The following is a 23,355-nucleotide window of genomic DNA, read 5'->3' on the forward strand; positions in this document are numbered from 1 at the left end:
GCAAGGAAGTGGCAAATTAGATACAATGTTGGTAAAATACATGGCCATGCACTCTAGTGGTAGACATAAATGTAAATATGCAGGCTATTTTAACATGCAGGTTGACTCAGTGTTGAAAAAGGCAAATGCAATGTTAGAATTTATTTCAAGACGGCTTGAATACAGGAGCAAGGATGTGATGCAGAGGCTTTATGGGGCACCTGGTGAGGCCTGTCCTTGAATATTGTGTACAGTATTGGACTCTTCATCTACGAAGAGATGAAGAGATGTGATGATATCGGAGAGTGTCCAGAGGCGGTTCACAAGGGCGGTCCCGGGAATGACTGGATTATCATACGAAGGACGTTTGACGGCTCTAGGTCTGTACTCGGTGGAATTTAGAGAAAAAAATGAGCGGGGGAGCTCATTGAAACCTTGATAATGTTGAAAGGCCTAGGCAGGGTAGATGTGGAAGGAATGTTTCCCAAAGTAGGGGAGCCTAGGACAGGAAGGCACAGCCTTAGGATAGACGGGCGTCTATTTACAACACAAGTACAAGGAAATTGCTTTAGCTACCACATGCCGCTGCGGAGGCCAGGTTGGGTGTTTTTTTTTTTTTAACGCAGAAATTGATAGGTTCCTGATTGGACAGCATCAAAAGTCGTGGCCAAAAGGCCGGGATTGGGAGGGGGTGGGGTGGTTGTGGAAGAAGTATTATCCAGACGCAATGGGCCAAATGACCCAATTTTGCTCCTATGTCTTATTGTCTTATGGTCTTAATTGTCAGTCAGAAGAAAGGCTTATGTTCAGTGACCCGTTAGTGATCTCTCCCACCTGCAAGACATTCTGGGATTTCAATGAGGCCATTGAAATGTCCTCTGAAACAGCCAGCCCTTTCCATCTGAGTCACCCCTCTGATGCAACCCACTCTTTCGAAACCCATATCACGATCTTCCTCCCCAATCCATCTTCGCAACCATCACCCTCTCTTCCGCTTTCCACATCCACCATCTCTATGACCAACTCCCTCACCTCCTCGAACTGACTCTCACTCCCTCTTTCTCTTCGACTCTTCGCAGAGATCCACTGCCTGCGCACTGCGGCCTCCCTAGCGCTTCTCGGACGGGACGGGACCCAAAAGGTTCTCAACATCCTGCCTGGCCTTTCGGACCTGCCGCATGGGTCTCGAGTCTTCCCCCTTCGGACCCAGCAGGGGCAGAGTCAAAGGTAGACATTTACCTCAGCCTCAGATTCTCGGGTGGTAACGGACGCTTTTGCAGGAGGGCCGGGACATTCTCCCACTTCCAGTCCGCTGGAACCGGAGCCGGTGGGCTTTCGCTCCCCCGAGAGAAAGGTGCTGATGCTCTCTTGCGAGGCGTTTCGAGTCGATAGGGTCTTGAGACCGAAGGGGCTGTGGGATAGTGGGGGTAAGTTGGAGACTTACCTCACCTCCATGGGTCTGATGCATGGAGGAGCGGCGAAATGGTAGGTGAGAGCCCCCTAGTCCCGGCACTGGTGGGTTTGTTCGTGCTTCTAGGATCAAGGATTCCATGGACTTGAGGTCAAAGGAAGGGTGGCGTCAGAGCGCGGAAATGCGGGCTTAGGCCGTTAGGTGGAGATCTTCGATGGTTTTAATTTACTATAGTTCTGAAGATCAATTTAACTATTTATGCAGCAATACAGAAAAAAGACTTTGGAAAAAATATAATAAAACTTATATTTTATTGTGCTTCACTCTGAAATGAATTGACTTTATTTCTTACATCCTTCACATAAATGAGGAGTAAAAATCTTCACGTCACGTCTCTATCTAAATGTGCAATCATAGTAATTTATAATAATTTATAACGAATAAAACAGGCAATGTAATAATGTACACTCAAATTAGCGTAAGTTCATCAGTCTGTTGGTCTGGTGGAAGGAGCTGTCCCGGAGCCTGTAGGTCCTGGCTTTAATGCTGCGGTACCGATTGCCAGATGGTAACAGCTGGAATAGATTATGGCTGGGGTGACTAGGGTCCCCAATGATCCTTTGGGCCGTTTTTACACACCTGTCCTTGTAAATATCCTGAATCATGGGAATTACACAACTACAGATGCGCTGGCCTGTCCACACCGCTCTCTGCAGAGTCCTGCGATTAAGGGAGGTACAGCTCCCATACCAGGCAGTGTCGCAACCAGTCAGAATGCTCTCAATTGAGCCCCTGCAGAACGTTCTTAGGACTTCGGAGCCCATAACAAGCTTCCTTAACCGTCTGAGTTGAAAGAGGAGTTCTTGTGACTTTTTCACTTCACAACTGGCGTGTACAGACCACGTGAGGTCCTCGGTGATGTGACAGTAGACGATAGGTGCAGGAGTAGGCCATTCGGCCCATCGAGCCAGCACTGCCATTCACTGTGATCATGGCTGATCATCCACAATCAGTACCCCGTTCCTGCCTTCTCCCAATATCCCTTGACTCCACTATCTTTAAGAGCTCTATCTAACTTTTTCTTGAAAGCACTCAGAGAATTGGCCTCCACTGCCTTCTGAGGCAGTGCATTCCACAGATCTGCAGCTCTCTGTGGATGCCGAGGAACTTAAAGATGTTTACCCTCTCAACCCCAGATCTATTCATGTTAATAGGTGTTAGCCCGTCTCCATTTCTCCTGTAATCCAGAACCAACTCCTTTGTTTTTGCGGCATTGAGGGAGAGGTTGCTTACTTGATACCACTGTGTCAGAGCGATAACTGCTTCCCTGTAAGCCACTTCGTTATTTTTTTTTGAGATTAGGCCAATCAATGTAGTGTCGTCGGCAAATCTAATTAACAGATTAGAACTGTGGGTGGCGATATAGTCATGGGCATACAGGGAGTAAAGGAGGGGACTCAGTGCATGGCCCTGAGGGGCTTCTGTTGAAATTCAGTGGGGTGGAGCTGAGGGAGTCCACGCTAACATCCAGCTGGCGATCTGATAGGCAGGGTCAAAGACGAGGTCTCTGAGCTTCCTGTCGATACTGGAGGAAATGATGGTGTTGAATGCTGAACTGTAGTCCAAGAATAGCATTCTCACATAAGCATACTTCTTCTCCAGATGTGTAAGGATGGTGTGTAGAGCAGTGGCTGTTGTGCCGTCTGTCGATCGATTGTGTCGGTAGGCAAATTATAAGGGGTCCAGCACACTCCTTTCGTAAACGTGGTACACACACTAATCTCACCGACCCGCGTCAGTCACAAAGATATCTCAATGCCCCACTGTGTCCCCACAACCTCGTGTCATTCCCCATCCCATCCCATTGCGCCACTCTCTGCCCACTGACCCGTGTCAGTTCCCAAAGTTATTAACAGTGTAAGTGGAATTATGATGATAGTAGGCTGGAAAATCCTGCCTAACTATAATGGTATTAGGCTGGATGTGTCCTGGAAAATGCACAACTGAAGTGTGACGGTATTTTAGGCTGCACTTACATGAGGCTCTGGATAGGTTTGCCCCATTCAGGCAGGGGAAGGATGGCAGGGTGAAAGAACCATGGTCCACAAGCGATGTGAAACATCTGGTCAAGAGGAAGAAAGAAGCTTTAGGAAGCTGACCTCAGGATTAGAAAGCAAGGATCAGACATGACTGTAGATTTACAAAGTAGCCGGGGACACACTGAAGAATGGAATTAGGATAACTAGAAACGTCTACGGAAGGTCTGCAGTAGATTTAAGGAAAACCCCTAGCCATTGTGGATGAATGTGAAAAAAAGATGACTGGAATGAGTGCAGGACCGGTCAGGGATAGAAGATGAAACAAGTCTCTGAAGTCGGGGGAAGAAGGGGAGGTCCTGAATGAAGACTTTAGTATTCACCAGTCGGAGGGACATTTGTGAGGAGAGCGTTAAAAGGGCCGATGTAGGATCGATAAGTCGTTTTGTGCGGTTGGGAGAAACGCTGAGTGACTGCGGGAAGCGGTGAGTCCGACTTCAGTAATGGGCAACTTGGCTGATGGATTCAGGACTGACGCCCAAGAAGGCAGAGGATAGTTGTGGATGGAGCGTTTTCTCTCTGTATGCTGCCAGTGGTGTCCTGAGATCTGTTTCGAGACCCCCGGGCTTTGTGTGCTTTAGAAATGATGTAAATAAGGAAGTGGAATGGTGGGTTATTTTATTTACAATGATGTAGAAGTTGGTGAAATTATGGATAGTGTAGAAGGTTGTCACAGGTTACAACAGCACAGTGACGGGACGCAGAGCAGCGCTGAGAAGTTACAGATGCAGTTCAACCCGGAAAGTTACGAAGTGATTCACTTTGTAAGAATGAATTCGAATGCAGAATTGATACTTTCTCGGGTCAACCGAGGGCCGCATGTTATTAGGAGTTCCACAATGGAAACAGAGTGATGAGACTTTCCCCAGTAAGCCGAGGGCCGCTCATCGGTGCGAGAACCACAATAGGCTGGGACCGGTGCACTGCAAGAACAGAAGGAAGTGTGGTTGAGAGGTGAGATTGAACGCATCCGCTGTTCTGCACATACTTATATTGATGATCGAAAGGCAATATACCTGAAGGAAAATCAGGAGAAAAAAATACAAACTTCGTGGTAAATAATAGAACAGCCTGGGAACCTGCGGATAGTTCACAGATTTCACTTGCTACTTTTATTCAAAGAGCGAATGGATGGAGAAATAGTCGTAGAACTGTGGCACGTTTGAGAAAATCTTTAAAGTTAAGTAGACTGCATAGCAAGTCACGGGTATGAGGTGTTCAAGTCATTCACTAACAGAGGTCAGGGTCCTGCCAATCAATGTGTGCGCTGGAAAACATCGTTCTTCAAACTGTCCACAGCCCTCGCTAATTTCCCCAAGACACGTACCCTTTTTGATCACAGGTCTCTGGAATATCGCCGTGGATCTTTTAAAGCGTTTGGAGGAATATGTGCAGTGTATTTTATTGTAACACCTGTCAGCTGTCACTGTGATTTCCAACACTCAAAGCTCCCGAAATGACTGGAACGAACGAAAGAAAAGAATAAAAGAATGTTCCCCTTTAATAAAGAAGTGTTCTACATTTTCCCTGCCAGAAGATACTCCTTCCTTCAATTTCAGAAGCGAATGTGCTCCCTCAAATGTTACAAAATAAATCGACTTCAAGATTAAATGCCTACTTTAAAAGCAACCCAGATACATATATATAAAAAAAAAATCCTATTTAAAAAACTGAAGCCGGGTAGCATGAAAGACTAACATGGAAAATTCACATTGCATTTTGTTTCAAAGTAAATAGATTGCAATATCCCCTGAGGAGTCACATTCATGACACGGGGACAGTGAGTAAACATAGATTAACGTAAGCGTTTGTGCAGTTGGTTGTCAATAATGTCCCTGACGTGATAGCCACGCTAATTGCCTCAGTAGAATTGCTCTCACGTCAATAATAGTCTGCTTAACCGATCGCCAGTCCATCTGAGCAGCTGAAACTTTCCGTACAACTGAACGCTGCTTCTGACGGAATATGGGATATCCGGCGATTTACTACATCGCGGCCATTTTCTATCCTGCACTTGTAGCGGTTGGTGTCCCCGGTAAGGTGCCGGAGCTGGTTACTTTATGTACGGTGCCGTCGTTACTCTGCTGCGGAATCCGCACTGTTACTGAGCGCAGATGCTACCATCGGCTGAAACGTATTTCCCGGATGGAGAATTCAGGCATCTGATTGTTTTATTTTCATTTTCCTTACTTTGATCGAAGTGATTTTCCTTTTGTCATTTATGTTCGTGCCGATATTGGCATTGTTTCATAATTTCACCTGGCTAGGCATTCTGAAGTGATGCTGGTCTATACTTTTCTAGGTCCGAGTTTCTATCAGAGTAGATCTTATTACAAGGTGGCAGCTTATTTAAATGATTGTCCAGTCTATTTTCGACATGTAGGCCTGTTCTTACAAAAGTCACTAAATGATAACTTGTGCTTTGTATCTCTTGATTCCACTTTGTCATCGCTGCAAACAATCCCTTCAACTCTTTCACCTCTAATAATGGAAATGGTGTTGTTTACTGGCACGATCGTCCGTTCACCGGTACGTGAGTCCCGGAACTCGGATGCCTCGCTCTAAACTGTCGGAAGGTCGCCAATCCACTGGCACTCACATCCGTCAGTGTCCTCCAGCCGGAGCGCAGCGACGGAGACCGCACACACTGGACTCCCGCTTTCCACTTCCAAACAGAATTCCATGGGGGCATTCCGAGATTTGCTGCTGAACATAGATCCATTTTGCTTTCTCATTTCTTGAGGTTAATTTATGATCCTATCTCGGGGAAAATGCGGAGTCTCCAAATGCATCACCCGTTACCTGGTCGGAATGGCCTCAGCAAATCTGATGGTGGTTGTCGTTATTGCTTTAGTGGAACAGACAAACAATATCTACATTTATTCTAGTTATAATTCCATTTTTTTTTCAATTTATTGCAGTTAATTTAACGGCGATTGTGATGCTATTTCGTGGAAAATGTGGACTCTCCAAATGCATCACCCGTTACCTGGTTGGAATGGCAGCAGCGGATCTGATGGTGGTTATCCTTGTTGTTTTAGTGGAACAGACCAACAATATCTACATGTATTCCAGATTCCTGCTCATCACTCCTGTATGCGCTCTGACACTTGTATTTGGGAGAGTAGCGACGGACTGTTCTATTTGGTTTACGGTTAGTTTTACCTTCGATCGCTTCATCGCAATATGTTGCCGAAAGCTGCGGGAACGATACTGCACCGAGAGAACAGCAACGGTGGTTATCGTGACTGTGGTTATTGTGAGCTGCGGGAGAAGTGTCCCGATTTACTTTGCGCTTCAACCTTACATCATCATTGACAACACGCCGTGGCGGTGCATCGGCAGATACGAATACGCTACTTCACCCGTGTGGAGAGGATACGAATTGCTGAACAGTATTTTAACACCATTGCTACCAATCGGCTTACTCGTGGTGTTTAACGGGTTAACTGTAAGACATATCGTTGTGGCAAATAGAGTCCGCAGAAGGCTTCTGCACAGCAGCGACAATCAGAAAGATGCCGAGATGGAAAACCGCAGAAAATCGATGATTTTGTTGTTTTCCATATCAGCTAATTTCATATTATTCTGGATGCCCTATGTAGCCTTTTCCCTGAAATGGCAAGTGCAAAACTATTTTTACCAGGACAGATATTTGAGTTCCCCGGTATACATTCTCCAACAATTTGGGTACATGTTGCAATTTCTCAGCATGTGCACCAATACTAGTATCTATACACTGACACAGAGGAAATTCAGAGAAGAGCTGAGGAATGGAATGACATATGTGTTTACATTAAATGGCCATTTGTGTAGATAACACCAGCGTCTAATGATAATACCGCGGAGTTTTCAAATAAAGCTGTTTTACAATGAACTGCATTGGCAAATACCTCTTGAATTCAAACAATCATTTGCCTGGTCATCCGGAAAATGCAGAATTGATGGAAGATTGCTGACTTCATGCAGTTCAGGTAGTAACAATACTAACGTTGAATGCTGCTGGCGTGATTGTTACAACGGTTGAAGTATGATCCAAACTATCACAGACATTCGACTGTCACAAGGGCAGGAATGGCTTCAGGACTTTCCGTGTTTCAGATTTTGAAAAATGGACCGGGTTGGGTAACAGAGTGTGAAGGGATTGCGATGGCAAACCAGAGATAGTATCACAGCTGCAGAAAGGGAGGACGACGTGGAGCGTTCGTTTGTTAATAGACTGTGAGACGAACGCGGAACCATGATCAGCTCATTTGGAGTATTCTATACAGTCGTCCACCAGATTAACAAAACAAACATTCAAGAAGAACAGTGAGGAAACGATCGGGAGCGGAACTTGGACATGTTATTGGCACTGACAATTGAAACGTCCCTAATATTCTTCGGCACCTCCCCCAGGGTAAAAGTTTTTGGTATGGCATAATTTATCAGTTGTGTCCAGGATGGATTCATGTCACTATGAGGCGGGCTAGTGAACAGTCCATACGAGATCTAATAGTAGAAAAGCAAATGGATCAGGTGGCAGATCTCTCCGCGGGTCAGCATTTCAGAATGATAGAGCAGAACCCCCCGACATTTACCTTGCACAGGGACAGGACCAGAGTGCATGGACTGTGTTTAATCAGGGGTCTGCGATTTATGGTGCTACCTGGCAAGAACTTGGGAAGGACAATGGGAAATGGTGTTCTCAGGGAAATGCGAAAGAGATGTTGTTCAGGGAGCACTTACATAGGGTTCAATATAGGTTTGCCTCATTGAGGCAGGGAAATGATGATAGCTAAAGTAACCCTGGGTTACAAGAAATGTGGAGCAACCCATCAAGAGAAAAGAAAGAAAGATATTTACGGTTTAGGAAGAAAGGATCAGATAGGGCTATGGCGAGTCAGAAGGGGAGAAGAGAAGGCCTTGGCGAGTTGCTCTAACGTAAGTGAAGAACAGGAGGAGAGTGGAGATCGTGTGGGCAGATCAGAGGTGAAAGAGGAAAATTTGTGTCTGGAGTCCAAGGAGACATTGAAGCACCTCACTGAAGACCTTTGAATCGTGGCTTTATCATATCGGGTGTAGATACTTTCATATTTTGATCCCTTGAGCCCTGAATCCACATGGCCGGTGTGGAATCCGTGTCTCCCTCTGAAATCAATAATAAATGAAACATACAAAATGACACAAACTGACAACGCAGCGCGAGCAAAGTAAACATCCATACTCACACTTGTCTTCCTTCAAAACTATCGCAAGCAATTGCAGAATACAGAATAAACAACTTGTGAAGCAAAAGGCCTCAGCACGTATTCTACAGAACTTAGGAGAGTAAGATGTGGGGAGCTGAGGCTCCCATACACTAACACTTCATAGAATTTTGAAAAGTCTTGCAGGCTCCGAATTTCACATCCGTTCCTGGAAATCACTTCTGGCAAGGAGACACACAATTTCTGCCACATGTCTGGTGAAAAAGATGATGAATTCAATCATCCACGCAACACAAACTAAAGAAACACACGACTCCCAAAAAGTATTTCATTACCATAATCTTCCTCTTTCTCTTTCAATTGAACTCACTTATGATCCACACATTGTGGAATATTTTAAAACCGCAATGCAACCATATTTTAAAAATATCACAGAAAATGGCATGCTCTTATTTGTTCAACAGTTATCAAACATCTGTAATGGCAATCAGACAATATTTAATAGAGCCTTTCGATTCCAAGACAAAGAGACACAGAAATTAATATTCAGCACAATTAAAATATGACGTCTCCACAACTCCAAACATTCAACGACTGCCAGGATTTCCCACCTCCAATTTCTGATCAAGAATGGCTGATCGCCAGCTGGGCTCCACCAGGAGCTGCTCTAAAAAGCCATCTTGTGGGCATTCTAGGAAATCACCCTCTTGGTATACAGCAACTACCTGATCTTCCCATTATATCTGCATGACTATCTCCCAGGAATATGGCAATATTGCTGTTTTGACATGCATTTTCCCTCTCTCGTTGCAATTTGTGGAAGATATACATACTACTGATGGGGGGGTCTCTATAAAAATCCCATCAGTGTCTTTTCACTCTTGCTATTCCTCTGTTCTACCCACAGTGACTCAACACCTTCCGACTCTAATGATTTGATTTGATTTTTTACCAACAGAACCATACAACCTTCTCTGCCTACCTGTGTGTCCTATTCAAGAAACATGCAAGTATATGGGACACAAGAGACCCTGCAGGTGCTGGGAATCTACAGCAATACACACAATGTGCTGGAGGAGATCAGCAGGTCAGGCAGTGTCTATGGTTGGGAATCAACATCTTGGGCCAAGACCCTTCATCAGAACTCTTGATACACAGGTATCTGGAATATCAACAAGCAGAGAAAATAGAAAGTAGTGTGAAAAAGCAAAAACATGTTTCAAAATTTACTTCAAGGCTTAAGAACATTTACCAAACATATTTCCATGGTATAGCAAATACAACAAAGGCAATAAACTCTTTCACTATTCCCATATTAATATATTCCTTGGCAAAATATCTTGGTTCCATTCCAATCTGGAAACTTTACAAAAAAAATAAGAACTGAAATGACAAATTCAGAAAAGACAATTTACACTCAAACACACTTAGATTAACACTACCAAGGACAGAAGGAGGAAGAGCTATAACAGACATTAAAAAAAAATCACTCAACAGTCTGGTAAGATTTCTAAAGTATATATTTTCATCAAAAATACAGGATTCAGCACTCCATGCGAGTATATACAATTCTGATAAGAAATACAGACCAGAAAACTTAAATGAGAGGCTAACTCAGAAAAATGAATCATCACTATGGAAGAAAACATTAACCAGTGGAATGAGTATGACCCTCCATGGGAGACATCCCAATGATCTGAGCAGACGAGCTGGTGATAGGGAAGCATCGAGCACCTGACTGCGAGTTGGAGACCTCTTCACAGAAATAGGGGTTTCTTGGGGAAATACAGAACAAGGTAGTTAACATTTTAAAATATCAAAATTACATTAAAGACAAACAAACCAGGCAATAAATGCAGAAAATGCCAAGGGAAACCAGACACAGTCCAAAACATTCTGGGATCCTGCAGGAATTTAACTCAATCTGATTACTTATATAGGTACAATCAAGTGACAAATATCATTCACCAAAATCTTGCTTTAAAATACAAACTTATGAATGACCACCGTAACATCATAAAGGCACAATAAATTCAAGCCTTATCCAGATTTAGAGTAAAAATCTTACAAAGTATATGATAATCAATACATAACCACTAATAGGACAATCCGTAATAACCATCCGGATATAATATTACAGGATAAACAAGCAGGAACAACTCTCTCAATAGATAAAAACATTCCCCACACACACATGTTCCTCAACCAGAGGAGCACCTCACAACAGGCAGTGTTTGTGTCATCAGTCAGACAAACAAATTATTTTCCCTGTCAATCAGCTTCCAAATGTTGCTACTCTGACATATGTTGCCACGCCCCGCTGCTGATACCCTTCTCCTCATTATACATTCTTACCCCGACCATCGTCCAGAGCCCCAAACTCTGCCCTGTGCCCGCCTCTGGTTTCTGACTCTTCTCCGTTGAACATCCAACTGATGGTTTTCCATTCTGTTTTCAGTCTTTAGAGGACAGTGGTGTTTTCTAACAACCCTTTAGAAGCAGAAAAAATGACCCATAATGTGAAAAAGAGTCATGATTAAGAAGGTTAACTCCCAATGTCATTCTCCCTCAGCCCAGAGATTGGAGGGGCAAAGAATATCTCAGACAGAACTGCAGTCAGCTCGACTTCTTCAGTCTGCAGAGAATTCAGGGGAAACCTCTTAATTCATAGAGTGGTGACTGTTTGGAAGCCATCACCACAGGGAGAGCGAGAGGGGAACAACAGGGGAGGATTTAAAAGGACTGTCATGGAACTGAATCACTGGCAGGGTCCAGATGGCCTGAGTTGACTCTCTTCTGTACACTAGTTGTGTTGTAAATTCACTAAGTACTGGAGACAGAGTTTAAAATAGAACTGAATTATTTGTCTAGGATCCAGAATATTAAACTCCTGTCCCGTTAAAGGTGAATGTGCAGCAGAAGAAACTCCTCCCATGCCCAGTGACCAGGGTGCAGAACTGGGTGTGGTGAGCAGCAGCAATAATTGCAGAGTTCAGCACCGACAGTCACTGCTGAAATTGCATTGAGAAACAATGATGGACAAATACCAGCATGAAGCTTATTGAAACTTTCTCCCCAGTGTGAACCCGGTAGTGTGACACAAGTGTAACATGCTGTAGGCTTCACTGCTAACATAATAGCCTCTCTGTAATATTTCACTGCTGAGGTAATGGTTTCTCTGCAGCAGCAATGTTTGGGTTACGACTAGAGATAACAGGGTTTTGGAGTGTGGGTGATCCAATGAGAGAAACGTTCTTTCTTGTGAGTCTGGAAGAGAGATTTTCGTGGTCTTTTGCCGGGGAGAGATGAGAAGACGCGAATGGAGAGAGTGGGCCCTTTTTCTTATTTCTTCACGAACCATATAGTCAAAGTAAGAATTATAAAGCACAATCCTTTAATCACAGATTGCGTACTGTTTGTTATTTCAGGGTACTGATTTGTAACAGGGGACACATCGTGCAGTATCCACCCAAACGAGATTTCTCAAGTTTTTCTGGGCTGGGGGGCTATCACCCCCTATATTATACTGCTAGCCAAAACAAGAGTTACATAAGGTCAGATGACTGAGTGAATCACTTCCCACGTTCACAGCAGATGAATGGCCTCTCCCCAATGTGAACTCGCTCATGTAACTTCAGTTGAGATGAATGAGTGAATCCTTTCCCACAGACAGAGCAGGTGAACAGTCATTTCCCTGTGTGGGCTGACTGGTGTTTCTGTAGGCGATATGATGAAGTGAATCCCTTCTCACAAACTGAGCACGTGAATGGCCACTCTCCGGTGTGAACTGACTGGTGTCTCAGTAGGTGATATGAGGAAGTGAATCCCTTTCCACAGTCTGAGCAGGCAAATGGCCTCTCTCCATTGTGAACTCTCTGATGTACCTTCAGTTGGGATGACAAAATGAAGCCCTTCCCACAGTCTGAGCAGGTATAAGGCCTCTCCCCAGTGTGAACTCGCTGATGTATCTTCAGTAGAGATGACTGAGTGAATCCCCTCCCACAGTCTGAGCAGGTGAATGGCCCTTTCCCTGTGTGGGCTGACTGATGTCTTAGTAGATGAGATGACCGATTGAATCCCTTCCCACAGTCTGAGCAGGTGAACCGCCACTTCCCAGTGTGAACTGACTGGTGTCTCTGTAGGGAGGATGATTCAGTGAATCCCTTCCCACACTCTGAGCAGGTGAATGGCCACGCCCCAGTGTGAACTCGCTGATGTACCTTCAGTTGAGATGACTGAGTGAATCCCTTCCCACAGTCTGAGCAGGTGAATGGCCACTCTCCAGTGTGAACTGACTGGTGTCTCAGTAGATGAGATGACTGAGTGAATCCCTTCCCACAGTCCGAGCAGGTGAACGGCCACTCCCCAGTGCAAACTCGCTGGTGAGCCATTAGGTCAGATGACTGAGTGAATCCTTCCCCACAATTTCAGCAGATGACCAGTCTCTGCCCAGTGTGAAATGACTGGTGTGTCCACAGGTGGGAAGAGTGACTGAATCCCTTCTCACCCACAGAACAGGTGAATGGCCTTGTCCCAGTGTGAACTTGCTGATGTACCTTCATGAATTGACCTTGAATCCCCACAGTCTGAAAAGGTGAATGGCCTCACCCCTGTGTAAACTGACAGGCATGCCAGTTAGTCAGATGATTGAGTGAATCCCTCACATCAGTCTGAGCAGGAAGGAAGGTCGAGTGAATCCCTTGCTCCACTTCTTAAATATCTGGACAGAGACAGCAAAACTGGTGTGTTGTGTTTGAGATTCCTGTAGATATATTCCTTGTCGTTTTTAACCTGAAAAAAGATTTATAAAATCCATCAATGAGTGGAGGACAACACTTAAGAAGAGATCACTCGAGTTGTCAAGGTGTGATCTGGCATCACACTGTTACAGTGAAGTTCAACACAAGTTGGAGAGAGAAATCATCTTCTAACTGGGCACAGTACTGGTATCTGGAATGACCATTAAACTCTCTGAAGCTCTTCCTGTCTCTATAAGAATCGGGCATTTCTGCATCTCCAATCTGTGACTTGGCTCAGTTTAACACTCTCCATTGGTATTATTCCCTGTTCCCACTGAGCTGCATGGGTGCCTGGCCCCAGACTAACTGAAACACTGTCAGACAAATAGCCTTTGTTGACGTACAGCTGGGATTTTCTATTATCTACTGTCAATGTGAAGTGCCACAGTTTTAAAGCCATGTAAACATTTCCTGACCAGATGAATGGTTGGTCCACACAGCTGTTAAAAGGAATTACATTAATATTAGTACTATTTCATGTCACAGAGTCATAGAAAAGTACAACATAGAAACAGGCCCTTTGGGCCTTCTAGTTTGTGCTGAACTATTTAAACAGCCTACACCCACACCCATACCATCCAGGTACTTATACAAACCTCCTAAATGCTGAAATTGAGCTCGCATGCAACAGTTGGACTGTCTGCTCATTCCACACCTGGATGACCATCTGTGTGAAGAAGTTTTCCCCCATTTTCCCCTTAATGTTTCACCTTTCACCCTTAACCCATGACCCTGGTTGTAGTCCCAACCAATCTCAGCGGAAAAAGCCAGCTTGCATTTACTCCATCTATAACTCTCATAATTTTTTCACACCTCCATCAAATCTCCCCTCAATCTCTACATTCCAAGGAATAAAGCCCAGACCCGTTCAATCTCTCCTTATAACCCAAGACCTCCAGACCTGGCAAAATCCTTGTGAATTTCTTCTGAACTCTTTCAAACTCTTTTACATCTTTTCTGTAGGTTGGTGACCAAAACTGCACACAATACTCCAAATTATGCCTCACCAATATCTTGTACAATGTCAACATAATATCCATCTCCTCTACTTACCACTTTTGTTTATGAAAGCCAATGTGCCAAAATCTTTATTTCCATCCTGTTGAACTGTGCCACCAGTTTCAGTGAAATATAGACCTGTATTCCCATGTCCCTTGCTTCTACAACATTCCTCAGTGCCCTACCAGTCACAGTGTAAGAACTACCCTGGCAGCTCCAACCAAAGCACAACACCTCACGCTTGTCTGCATTAAATTCCATTTTCCATTTCTCAAACCATTTTTTTCCAGCAGTCCAGATCGCACTGCAAGCCATGATAGTCTTCCTCACTGTCTACTGCACCACCAGTCCTGGTGTCATCCTCAAATTTGCTGCTCCAGTTAACCACACTATCATCCAGATTACTGATAGAGATGACAAACAACAACAGACCCAGCTCTGATCCATGTGGCGCTCCACTAGTCACAGGTTTTCAGTCAGAAAGGCAACTATCTGCTACAACACTCTGGTGATGAAGTTTTAAGGGTATTGGGGGATGTAAGAAATGATTCTTGGACTCTTGTAAATAACAGGTTAAAACTAAGTCCAAACTTATGTGTGCTGTGTTCCGGATAGTGTGCAAATTTCTGTTCTGTCTTTCACTGAGGAATCTGCTTGCAGCTTGTTTAGATTAATGACTCACAGATGTCTCTTGGGAATGTTATGTAGAGTTGAGTTCTCATGAGACACGAATTGAACTAAATTCATTCCTTTGTCTAACAAAAGAGAATAACTGATAAGGATTGGACAGAACATTCATTTGTAATTAAGACCCTGATTTAGTAGACTCTCTTATCTAAGAAATTAAGTTTTGCTCCAAAAGACTTGGTGGGAATACAAGTTGAACTAAAGTGCTCTCTGTTTCGCTAGTTCTATAACTGTAACGTTTCTGCATGTTGGACAGAGATTCATCATGAGCCGCCAGAGGGAGACGAATTCTGTCTCTCTGATGCTTGGCCCCGAGCTTCTTGCCGGCTGAGTTTGAACAAATAAACTGGGGAAAAGGATAAAGTAAAGAACTGTTTGTAGTGTTGCTATTCATCTAGCAAATTTAAGTTTACACCATAAAAAAGTATCCCATCCGGATACTTCACACCTTTGTACGGCTACTTTCTTCTTTTGACTTCAAGAAATAGAAGAGAACTGTGGACACATCATGGACACAAGTCTCCCCTCCATGGACTCTCTCTGCACCTCCTGCAGTCTCAGTAAATCAGGCAACATAGTTAAAGATTCCCAAGCCTAGGGACATTTTCCATTCTGCTGTTATAAGCAAACTGAAAATTCCTCAGCATTGTTAGATGGACTCTTGATTTCATAATGTAACTCGATGTGACCTTGCACCATATGTCTACCTGCAGTGGATTTTCTCTGTAACCATAATGCTTTGTTACACTCTGTTAATGAATTACCATAACCTACTGTTGTAATGTGTTGATCTGAGAGGATGGTATGCAGGACAAAATTTTCATTAAACCTTGGTACATGACAATAATAAACAATTTCCTACTTTAATTGTGTGGAAATATTAGACAGACTGAGCTTCTCCTCTGGAACTTCCGGAGGGATATTTAACCGAAGTGTACAAATGTTTGAGAAGCCCAGAAAAACAGAAAAGGCTTCCTTCTTGCATTAATAGGGTTATATACCTCGAAACATTGGCTGCACTTTGGCAAGTTGTAACAGTGGAATAGAGTCAATGAAAAAAAAAGTGCCCACCCACAATGAGAGAACGTGACAGATCTGGATCTCACTCCCTTGTCTGAATGGAAGAAAGATTAAACTGCACAACCACGAGAAACAAACCTGCACACATGAAGTCAGACCCCAGTGTAGCAAAACCATGCATGACATCAGGCATGTGGAGGGGGAGGGAAGGAGAGGGGATAAGATTTTTGGTTCCATGGCTCTCTTCCAGGGAAGGTGGGACCTGTACAGAAGGGACCACAACAAGAGAGAAGGTTCTTTGGAAACTGAAGATCTGAAGGCAGGTAAGTCACTTGGACTAGATGGTTTGCACCCACTGTTCTGAAAGAGGTAGCCGGAGAGATTGTGGAGGCATTAGTAATGATCCTTCAAGAACCACTAAATTCAGGAATGGTTCTGAAAGACGGGAAAGTTGCAAATGTCACTCCACTCTTCAAGAACGGAGAGAGGCAATGAAAGGAAACTATACACCACTCAGTCTGACAGTGGTTTGAACGGTGTTGGAGACGATTGGTAAGGATGTGAATTCAGACACTTGAAGGCACAAGATAAAATAGGCCGGAGTCAGCATTGTTTCCTCAAGGGAAAATCTTGTCTGATAAATTTGTTGGAATGCTTTGAAGAAATAATAAGCAGGGTAGACAAAGGAGAATTGGTTGATGTTGTGTGCTTGGATTTTCAGGCCTTTGACAAGGTGCCACACGTGAGACTCCTTAACGAGCTCTGAGCCTATGTTATTACAGGGAAAAGGTAGTGACTGATTGGCAGGAGGAAACGAGTGGGAATAGAGACAGCCTTTTCTGGCTGGCTACTGGTTTCTAGTGGAGTTCCACAGGGGTCTATGTTGGGAATGATTCTTTTCATGTTATATGCCAATGATTTGGATGATGGAATTGATGGCTTTGTTGCAAAGTTTGCAGGAGATGTAAAAATAGGTGGAGGGGCAGGTCGTTTTGGAGGAGTAGGGACGCTACAGAAAGATCAGGAAAATGGGCAAGGAAATGGCAGATGGAATACTGTGTCCGGAGGTGCATGATTATACACTTTGCTAGAAGAAATGAAAGGGTTGGCTATTCTCTAAATGGAGAGAATGTACAAAAAAAAATCTGAGGTGCAAATGGACTTGGGAGCCCTTGTGCAGGATTCCCTAAAGGTTAATTTGTGCATTCAGTCTTTAGTGAGGAAGGCAAGCATGATATTTGCATTCAGTTCAAGAATATAAAATATAAATACAAAACTAAATATAAAAGTGAGGATGTAATGTTGAGACTTCACAAAGCTCCTGGATTATTCTCAGCAGTTTTGGGCCCCTTATCTCAGAACGGATGTGCTAATACTGGAGAGAGTTCAAAGGAGGTTTACGAAAATCAGTACAGAATTGAATGGCCTGTCACATGAGAATATTTGATGGCTCTGGACCTGTACTCAGAGGAATAAAGGATGATTTCTTTGAATCCTATCAAATGGTGAATGGCCTTGATGGAGTGGATGTGGAGAGGATGTTTCCTGTGTTGGGAGAGTCCAGGACCAGAGGACACAACCTCAGATTAAAGGGGATAGGCGGGCATTCTTTTAGAAAGGATATGGGGGGAATTTCTTCAGCCAAAGAGTGGTGAATCTATGGAATTCTTTGTCATGAGATGCTGTGAATGCCAAGTACTTATGGATATCAAAGGCAGAGGTTCCTAGATTCTTGATTGATGACGGTTTATGGGGAGAAGGAAGGAGACTGGGAATGAGGAAAATTGGAACAGGCATGAATAAATGGCAGAACAGGAGCAATGGGCCAAATGGCCTAATTTTGCTCCTATGTTTTATGGTTTTATGTGGGGGCATCAGAATGACGTCACATATGGGTGAAAGTTTGTACTGAAAAGCTGTTTAATGGAGTTTTTTAATGATTTTGGGGAGTGAGCGAAGGAAACCTAATGGGTTTCATCAATGAACCAACATTGTGTGATTTAAAGTCCCCTGCAAGATACCCTGCTCTGCCATGTTGTCCGTAGAGTGGGCAGTGTGGTGCTTGTCTCGAGTTGGGTCACAAAACTCCAATGTTTCTGAGGGAGACTTCCCAGAGTGATCTGGTCTGGGGTGGTTCAGTCAGTGCAGTGTCTCGTTGTTTTGTATTTTCAGAAACAACAGTTTTACTGATATAAACCAGAATTGCCAGCAGGGTAAAGACAGGTTCATATCAGTTAACTGAAGACCTCTCGTCCCTGTGGTCCTTGTCTCCCGGCAATCTAAACACCCCAACAGTGTAGGTACCCATTCATCTAAAAGTGAGTGAATCATTCCGATAGTTGATCACTGAGAGGAATTATATTTGTTGGGAACAGCTAGACGATAGGAAGCAGATGATGATGATAGGAAGCTGTTTATTGGAGTCGAGGCCCTGTGCCTCGTGGAGTTCTCCAGAGTTTGGGTAGTGAGTTTGCAGCAAGCAATTTCAAAGAATTACCTCTTTTTGCAAGATAGTAAATATAAGCACCCATCTTTCCCTCTCCACACTTAGAACCGGCCAAAAGCTACTTCAGAAGATGCAAGTTCTTCAAATGAGCAAACACTGAGAGAATGTGCGTGAGTTTAAAGAGCTGGGATACTGACAGAATATTACCAGACCTGGAGTGATTGCAACTGGGTCTGACAGAGGCATAACTGATATTTCTGGGCACATTCATTCTCACCTCAACTATTCCCTACCTTACTTTGTACAGATATGTAATGTCTAAAGGACCAGTGTCTGAGTAAATGAGACTCACCAAACTTTCTCCTGGTGAATCAATGGAAACCCTGATTCAGATGGGTTCTCTCCAGTTTGTGCTCTCAGTCCTCGGGCTGGTTCACTTGCTGCTGTTCCCTCGTCTTCAGTCATGGTTCACTTCCAGTTGTGGGTTTTTCTTCCAATAAAACCCTCACTGCAGGTCTAACTTTAACATGAAAGATAATGAAGCATGTCAACAATACAAAGGAGAACAAAATATTTCTGCTCACTGAAATCTAAACATTGAAGACAAATATAATGATCTCAGTGAACAAATCTGTAATTGTCTCTGACAAGTCACAAGACTTGATTTGGGATAGGAAGGACTCATCGTTCAGTCATGGTAAGATATGAGATGGAGGAACAGAATTAGGTGATTCGATCCATCGAGTCTGCTTCAGCACTCAACCATGGCTGAGATTTATTCCAACACTATATTCCTGCCTTCCTCCTGTAACCCTGAAGCTACTTAGCAATCATGAATATATTAATCTTTGCCCTAAATACACACAAATGACAGCCTCAACCACACTCAGTGGCAACAAATTCCACGCATCAGCCATCTTTTGGCTGAAGAAATTTTCCTCATCTCAGTTTTAAAGGGAAGCCTCTTTATTCTGAGACTGTGCTGTCAAATCAGACTCTCTGTGTAATGGAAACGTCCTCTCCATGTCCACTGTATCCAGGCTTTTCAGCATTCAGTCAGTTTACTTAACCACACACCTGCTTTCACCACCCCGTTAAATGCTCCTCATTCATAAAGCTGATCATTTCTGAGATTATTCATGTGAACCTTGTTAGCAACAACCACACTGAACACATTTTCACGTATAACAGACAATCAGGAAATGTAAACCATTCCAGGGTGAATGTAAAAAAAAGAAACTGGAATCACCAGAATCGCCCAACAGGTAAGGAACTGCTGTGGGGAGAGCATCAAATTTAACGATTCAGGTTCACAATCTTCTGTCAGAATGGATTCACAATTTTCCATTTTTAGTGCAGACCACCAGCAACGTGAGTTCCTATTTGATTTCCACTGCCTGACAGACAGGTGACAGTGAGGAGGAATTTCCATACACAGTTTGAACACTGAACCCCCAGGTCTATTTCTACTGGTGTAAACACAGAACAGCCCATTTGATCACAGCCTCTCCTTGTGAGGGATGGAATACAAACTCATTCGCTCCTCAGATTAACAGCCATTTCTTCCAAAGGAACTCCAGATATGAATATTTGATCCCAGACCAGAAATATTCGCTCAACACCTCATAAACCCGGGTCCATTTTACTTGGATCTAAAACTGCGATATCCCAGGACCCAACCTCACACAGCCACACAGCTGGACGTGCCACTTACCCACACCGAGAGTCTCACACATCGTCCCCACCTCTCAGACTGGGTGGTGCAGTCAGGGATTCCCCCACAACCAATGTCCAGCTGCTTGAAATTTCTGCTTCATTGCAGAAGGACGACCACCCAGCCCCATCTGTAGAAGCAGTGACCAAAGTCAAAGCCAAAACACCAATAGTTCCATATCCCTGGAATGCCAATCACAGGATTATAGCCCAAGCACCAACTCTCCCAGTACTCTTTGCTGCCAGTAAAATGCTGCAGTGTGTCAGCCAGTCACAGTTCACAACTAGCACCTCCACACCAATGTACAACAGAACTGGAACCTGATGACCCTCTGGCATTCCAGCTCACAAAAACTGATTCCAGAAATAACTCAGCGAGGCCAAAGCTGTAAAAGAACACATTGCAATGAAGACAAGTGTTAGAAGAAAGATTGCTGATATATATTATTGAAGAGGTGTAATGCAGGGTGGACCAAGGTTGACCCAGATGGTTGATATACATCACTAAAGCTGGGGGGGAGAGAGACTGGACAGAGGTTGAACAAGATGGGCAGGGAATGAGCAAATGGAACCAGGTGGAGAAAAGTTCAAGGAGGATCAGTGATGGTTCTCCAGCAATGCATAGATACAGAATTAATAGTACACACTACCGTATAAAAGATCTTAAAATGACAAAGTTAGAACAAACAATAAGAACTTTGGCATTTACAATTTGACCCTCACCAAATTTTTATCAGCACACCATAGAAAGTTTCCCATCTGGGCACTTCAACCCCTTGCATGGTAACTACTCTGCCCGTGACTGTAAGGAACTGCAGAGACCTTTGGATACAGATCAGCACATCACAGAAACCATTCTCCCCCCTAGACTTCCCAGTCCCTCGGTAAGCAGGCAGTGAAATCAAACATCCCCTCAACCTGGGACGTCCTCCCTCACCCACCCCAGTCAGGGAGAAGACACAACAGCCATAATGCTCAAGGACTGACGCGAGGAGCCTCAGGAAGCGAGGCGAGTTGGGGGAAGTTAACGGGACTCAGTGGCCAACATCAGATTCCCCAACACAATATGGAGGAAGCATCACCACACATCCTGGGTTTAACGAAACATACCACGTGATCGTGCGTCGCAAAGCGGAGGGCGGGGCAAATCTGCTGGAAGCAGCCTCACATGACCTGTTGGCGGGACTGCTATTTCAATTCTGCGGAAATATACAGCCTGGGCTCCTGGTTTGAATCGTTCAATGCAGATTAAGTGAAGTCTACACATTTTTGACGAGCCCAGATAACTGGGTACTAAATGAGCAATCGGCCCTCAGTTCCGGGCTCACGGCCAACATCGGATCTTCCCGCTCAGGATCTATACTCACCAATGGGAAAGTGATATCTTCGGCCCGCAAACAGTGACCCCGACGCCCGGGTCCCCAAGCGAGTAAGCGAGGACACTTTCCCGAAATCACAGACGATCCGCTTCAGCACTGGAGGAGAAAGGTAAACACCGCTCACTCGGAGACTGTGAGCATGCGCGAAGTGATTATTGCATCATCCGAGGGTGGGGCCTCGGAAACAGACGCGCAGATGCTGCCCATCTGCGGTTAAATGGGAGGGGCGAACGGGGTCACGTGACGTGTGTGTGTGTGTGTGTGTCTCTCTCTCTCTCTAACTCTCTCTCTCTCTTCCCCACCCCCCAGCCCAGGCAGAGCATTCCAGCTACCCACCACTCTGTGGAAATAAACAAACTTGCCCCTCACATCTCCTCTCACCTTGAATGTATTAGACATTTCAATCCCCTGGAAAATTATATCATCTGTCCACTCTATCTATTCCTCTCGTAATCTTATAAACGTTCATCCAGTCTCACCCCAGCCTGCGCCGCTCTGTACAAAACAAAATAAGTGTGTCCAACCTCTCGTTATAGCTCATGCCCTCTAATCCAGGCAGTATCCTGGTAAACCTCCTCTGCGCCCTCTCCAAAGCCCCGACATCCTTCCGAGATTGGGGGCGACCAGAACTGTATGAAACACTCCAGATGTGGTCTAACTAGTTTTGTAAAGCTGTGTTACAAACTGTAACGTTTTAGAAACGAACCAGCAGCAATAGAGATCACACTAGAGTCTGGTTTTGATGTTAAAATCGTTATCTTTATTAATACCTACTTATTACATAGTAACTTAACCGTATAAAGGAAAGTTAACAGTGTTATGTGTATATATGTGTAAATATAACTCTCAAACTATCGAGCCTGAGGGAACAAAGCTTAGAGTCTTGAGACGGTGAAGTAGGAAAGTTCAGTAATCCACGGAATAAATGATGGGAGAGAGATATTTGTAATCCAGGGTGAAACGTAGAGAAAAGGCCGTTACGCCAAAATAACCGTCGTCGAAGTTCTTATTCGTTGAATCCGTCCACATACAAGTTATCAGCGAAAGTGACCTGTCACAGGAATACGGTTTTCCAGGGGTTACCACACAACATACCCAGGCAAGGGTTAACACTAGCGGTCCCCCAAGATATTCCAAAATCCACTCCTGTGGATATTATGAAGTGATAGCCACACACATTCGTTGTGATTCCGTTTACCGATGATCAACCCACTCTTGTGGGCATAGGAGAGTTCCAAGCCTCAGCTACGACAGACTGAAGCTATCAGCTTTTCCAGTCTCTCTCTCTCTCTCTTTAGACTGGCCGACTGCCTGTCTGCAGATCGCTCTCTCTCTCTTATGGTTAAATCCACGGTTAGCGCCGTCAGCCTGTGACTGACGTCATAGTCCCGCCTCCTCACTCCGGCGCTCTTAAAGACACAGTCACAGTCCGACCGCAGGCTCGCAACAGCCGCAACACAACTTCCCGACTTTTCAACTCAGTGCTTCAACTAATAAAGACAACTACGTCATTTGCCTTCTTAACCACCCGATCAATCTGTGCAGTCTCTTTCAGGGAGCGATGAACCTGGAGTCTAAGATCCCTCTGATCATCAACACTGTTCAGGGTTTCGCATTTCACAGTGTACTGTCTCATA

The 23,355-nt window shown here is 44.3% G+C and overlaps 2 protein-coding genes across 3 annotated transcripts; one reads left to right on the forward strand and one right to left on the reverse strand.

Moving 5' to 3' along the window:
• The first annotated feature begins 5,434 nt into the window (after nt 1-5,434).
• LOC140207544 (probable G-protein coupled receptor 139) lies at nt 5,435-7,354 on the forward strand. Its single transcript, XM_072276080.1, has 2 exons — nt 5,435-5,521; nt 6,408-7,354. Exons 1-2 carry the CDS (start codon nt 5,452-5,454, stop codon nt 7,304-7,306), a joined length of 969 nt encoding a protein of 322 aa, XP_072132181.1. The 5' UTR covers nt 5,435-5,451; the 3' UTR covers nt 7,307-7,354.
• Nucleotides 7,355-10,215: 2,861 nt separating this feature from the next.
• Nucleotides 10,216-21,852, reverse strand: LOC140207545 (uncharacterized). Of its 2 annotated transcripts, none has more exons than XM_072276082.1 (3): nt 21,707-21,852; nt 18,979-19,142; nt 10,216-13,466 (listed from the first exon to the last, which is right to left on the reverse strand). In XM_072276082.1, the coding sequence occupies exon 3, from the start codon at nt 13,064-13,066 to the stop codon at nt 12,362-12,364; it is 705 nt and encodes a 234-aa protein (XP_072132183.1). In that variant the 5' UTR covers nt 13,067-13,466; nt 18,979-19,142; nt 21,707-21,852; the 3' UTR covers nt 10,216-12,361. The 2 variants fall into 2 exon arrangements, with proteins under 2 accessions (XP_072132183.1, XP_072132182.1); XM_072276081.1 differs by having other exon boundaries at nt 18,979-19,146.
• Between the last annotated feature and the right edge of the window lie 1,503 nt (nt 21,853-23,355).

Source organism: Mobula birostris, chromosome 13, assembly GCF_030028105.1.
Source record: "Mobula birostris isolate sMobBir1 chromosome 13, sMobBir1.hap1, whole genome shotgun sequence".
NCBI lineage: Eukaryota > Metazoa > Chordata > Chondrichthyes > Myliobatiformes > Myliobatidae > Mobula > Mobula birostris.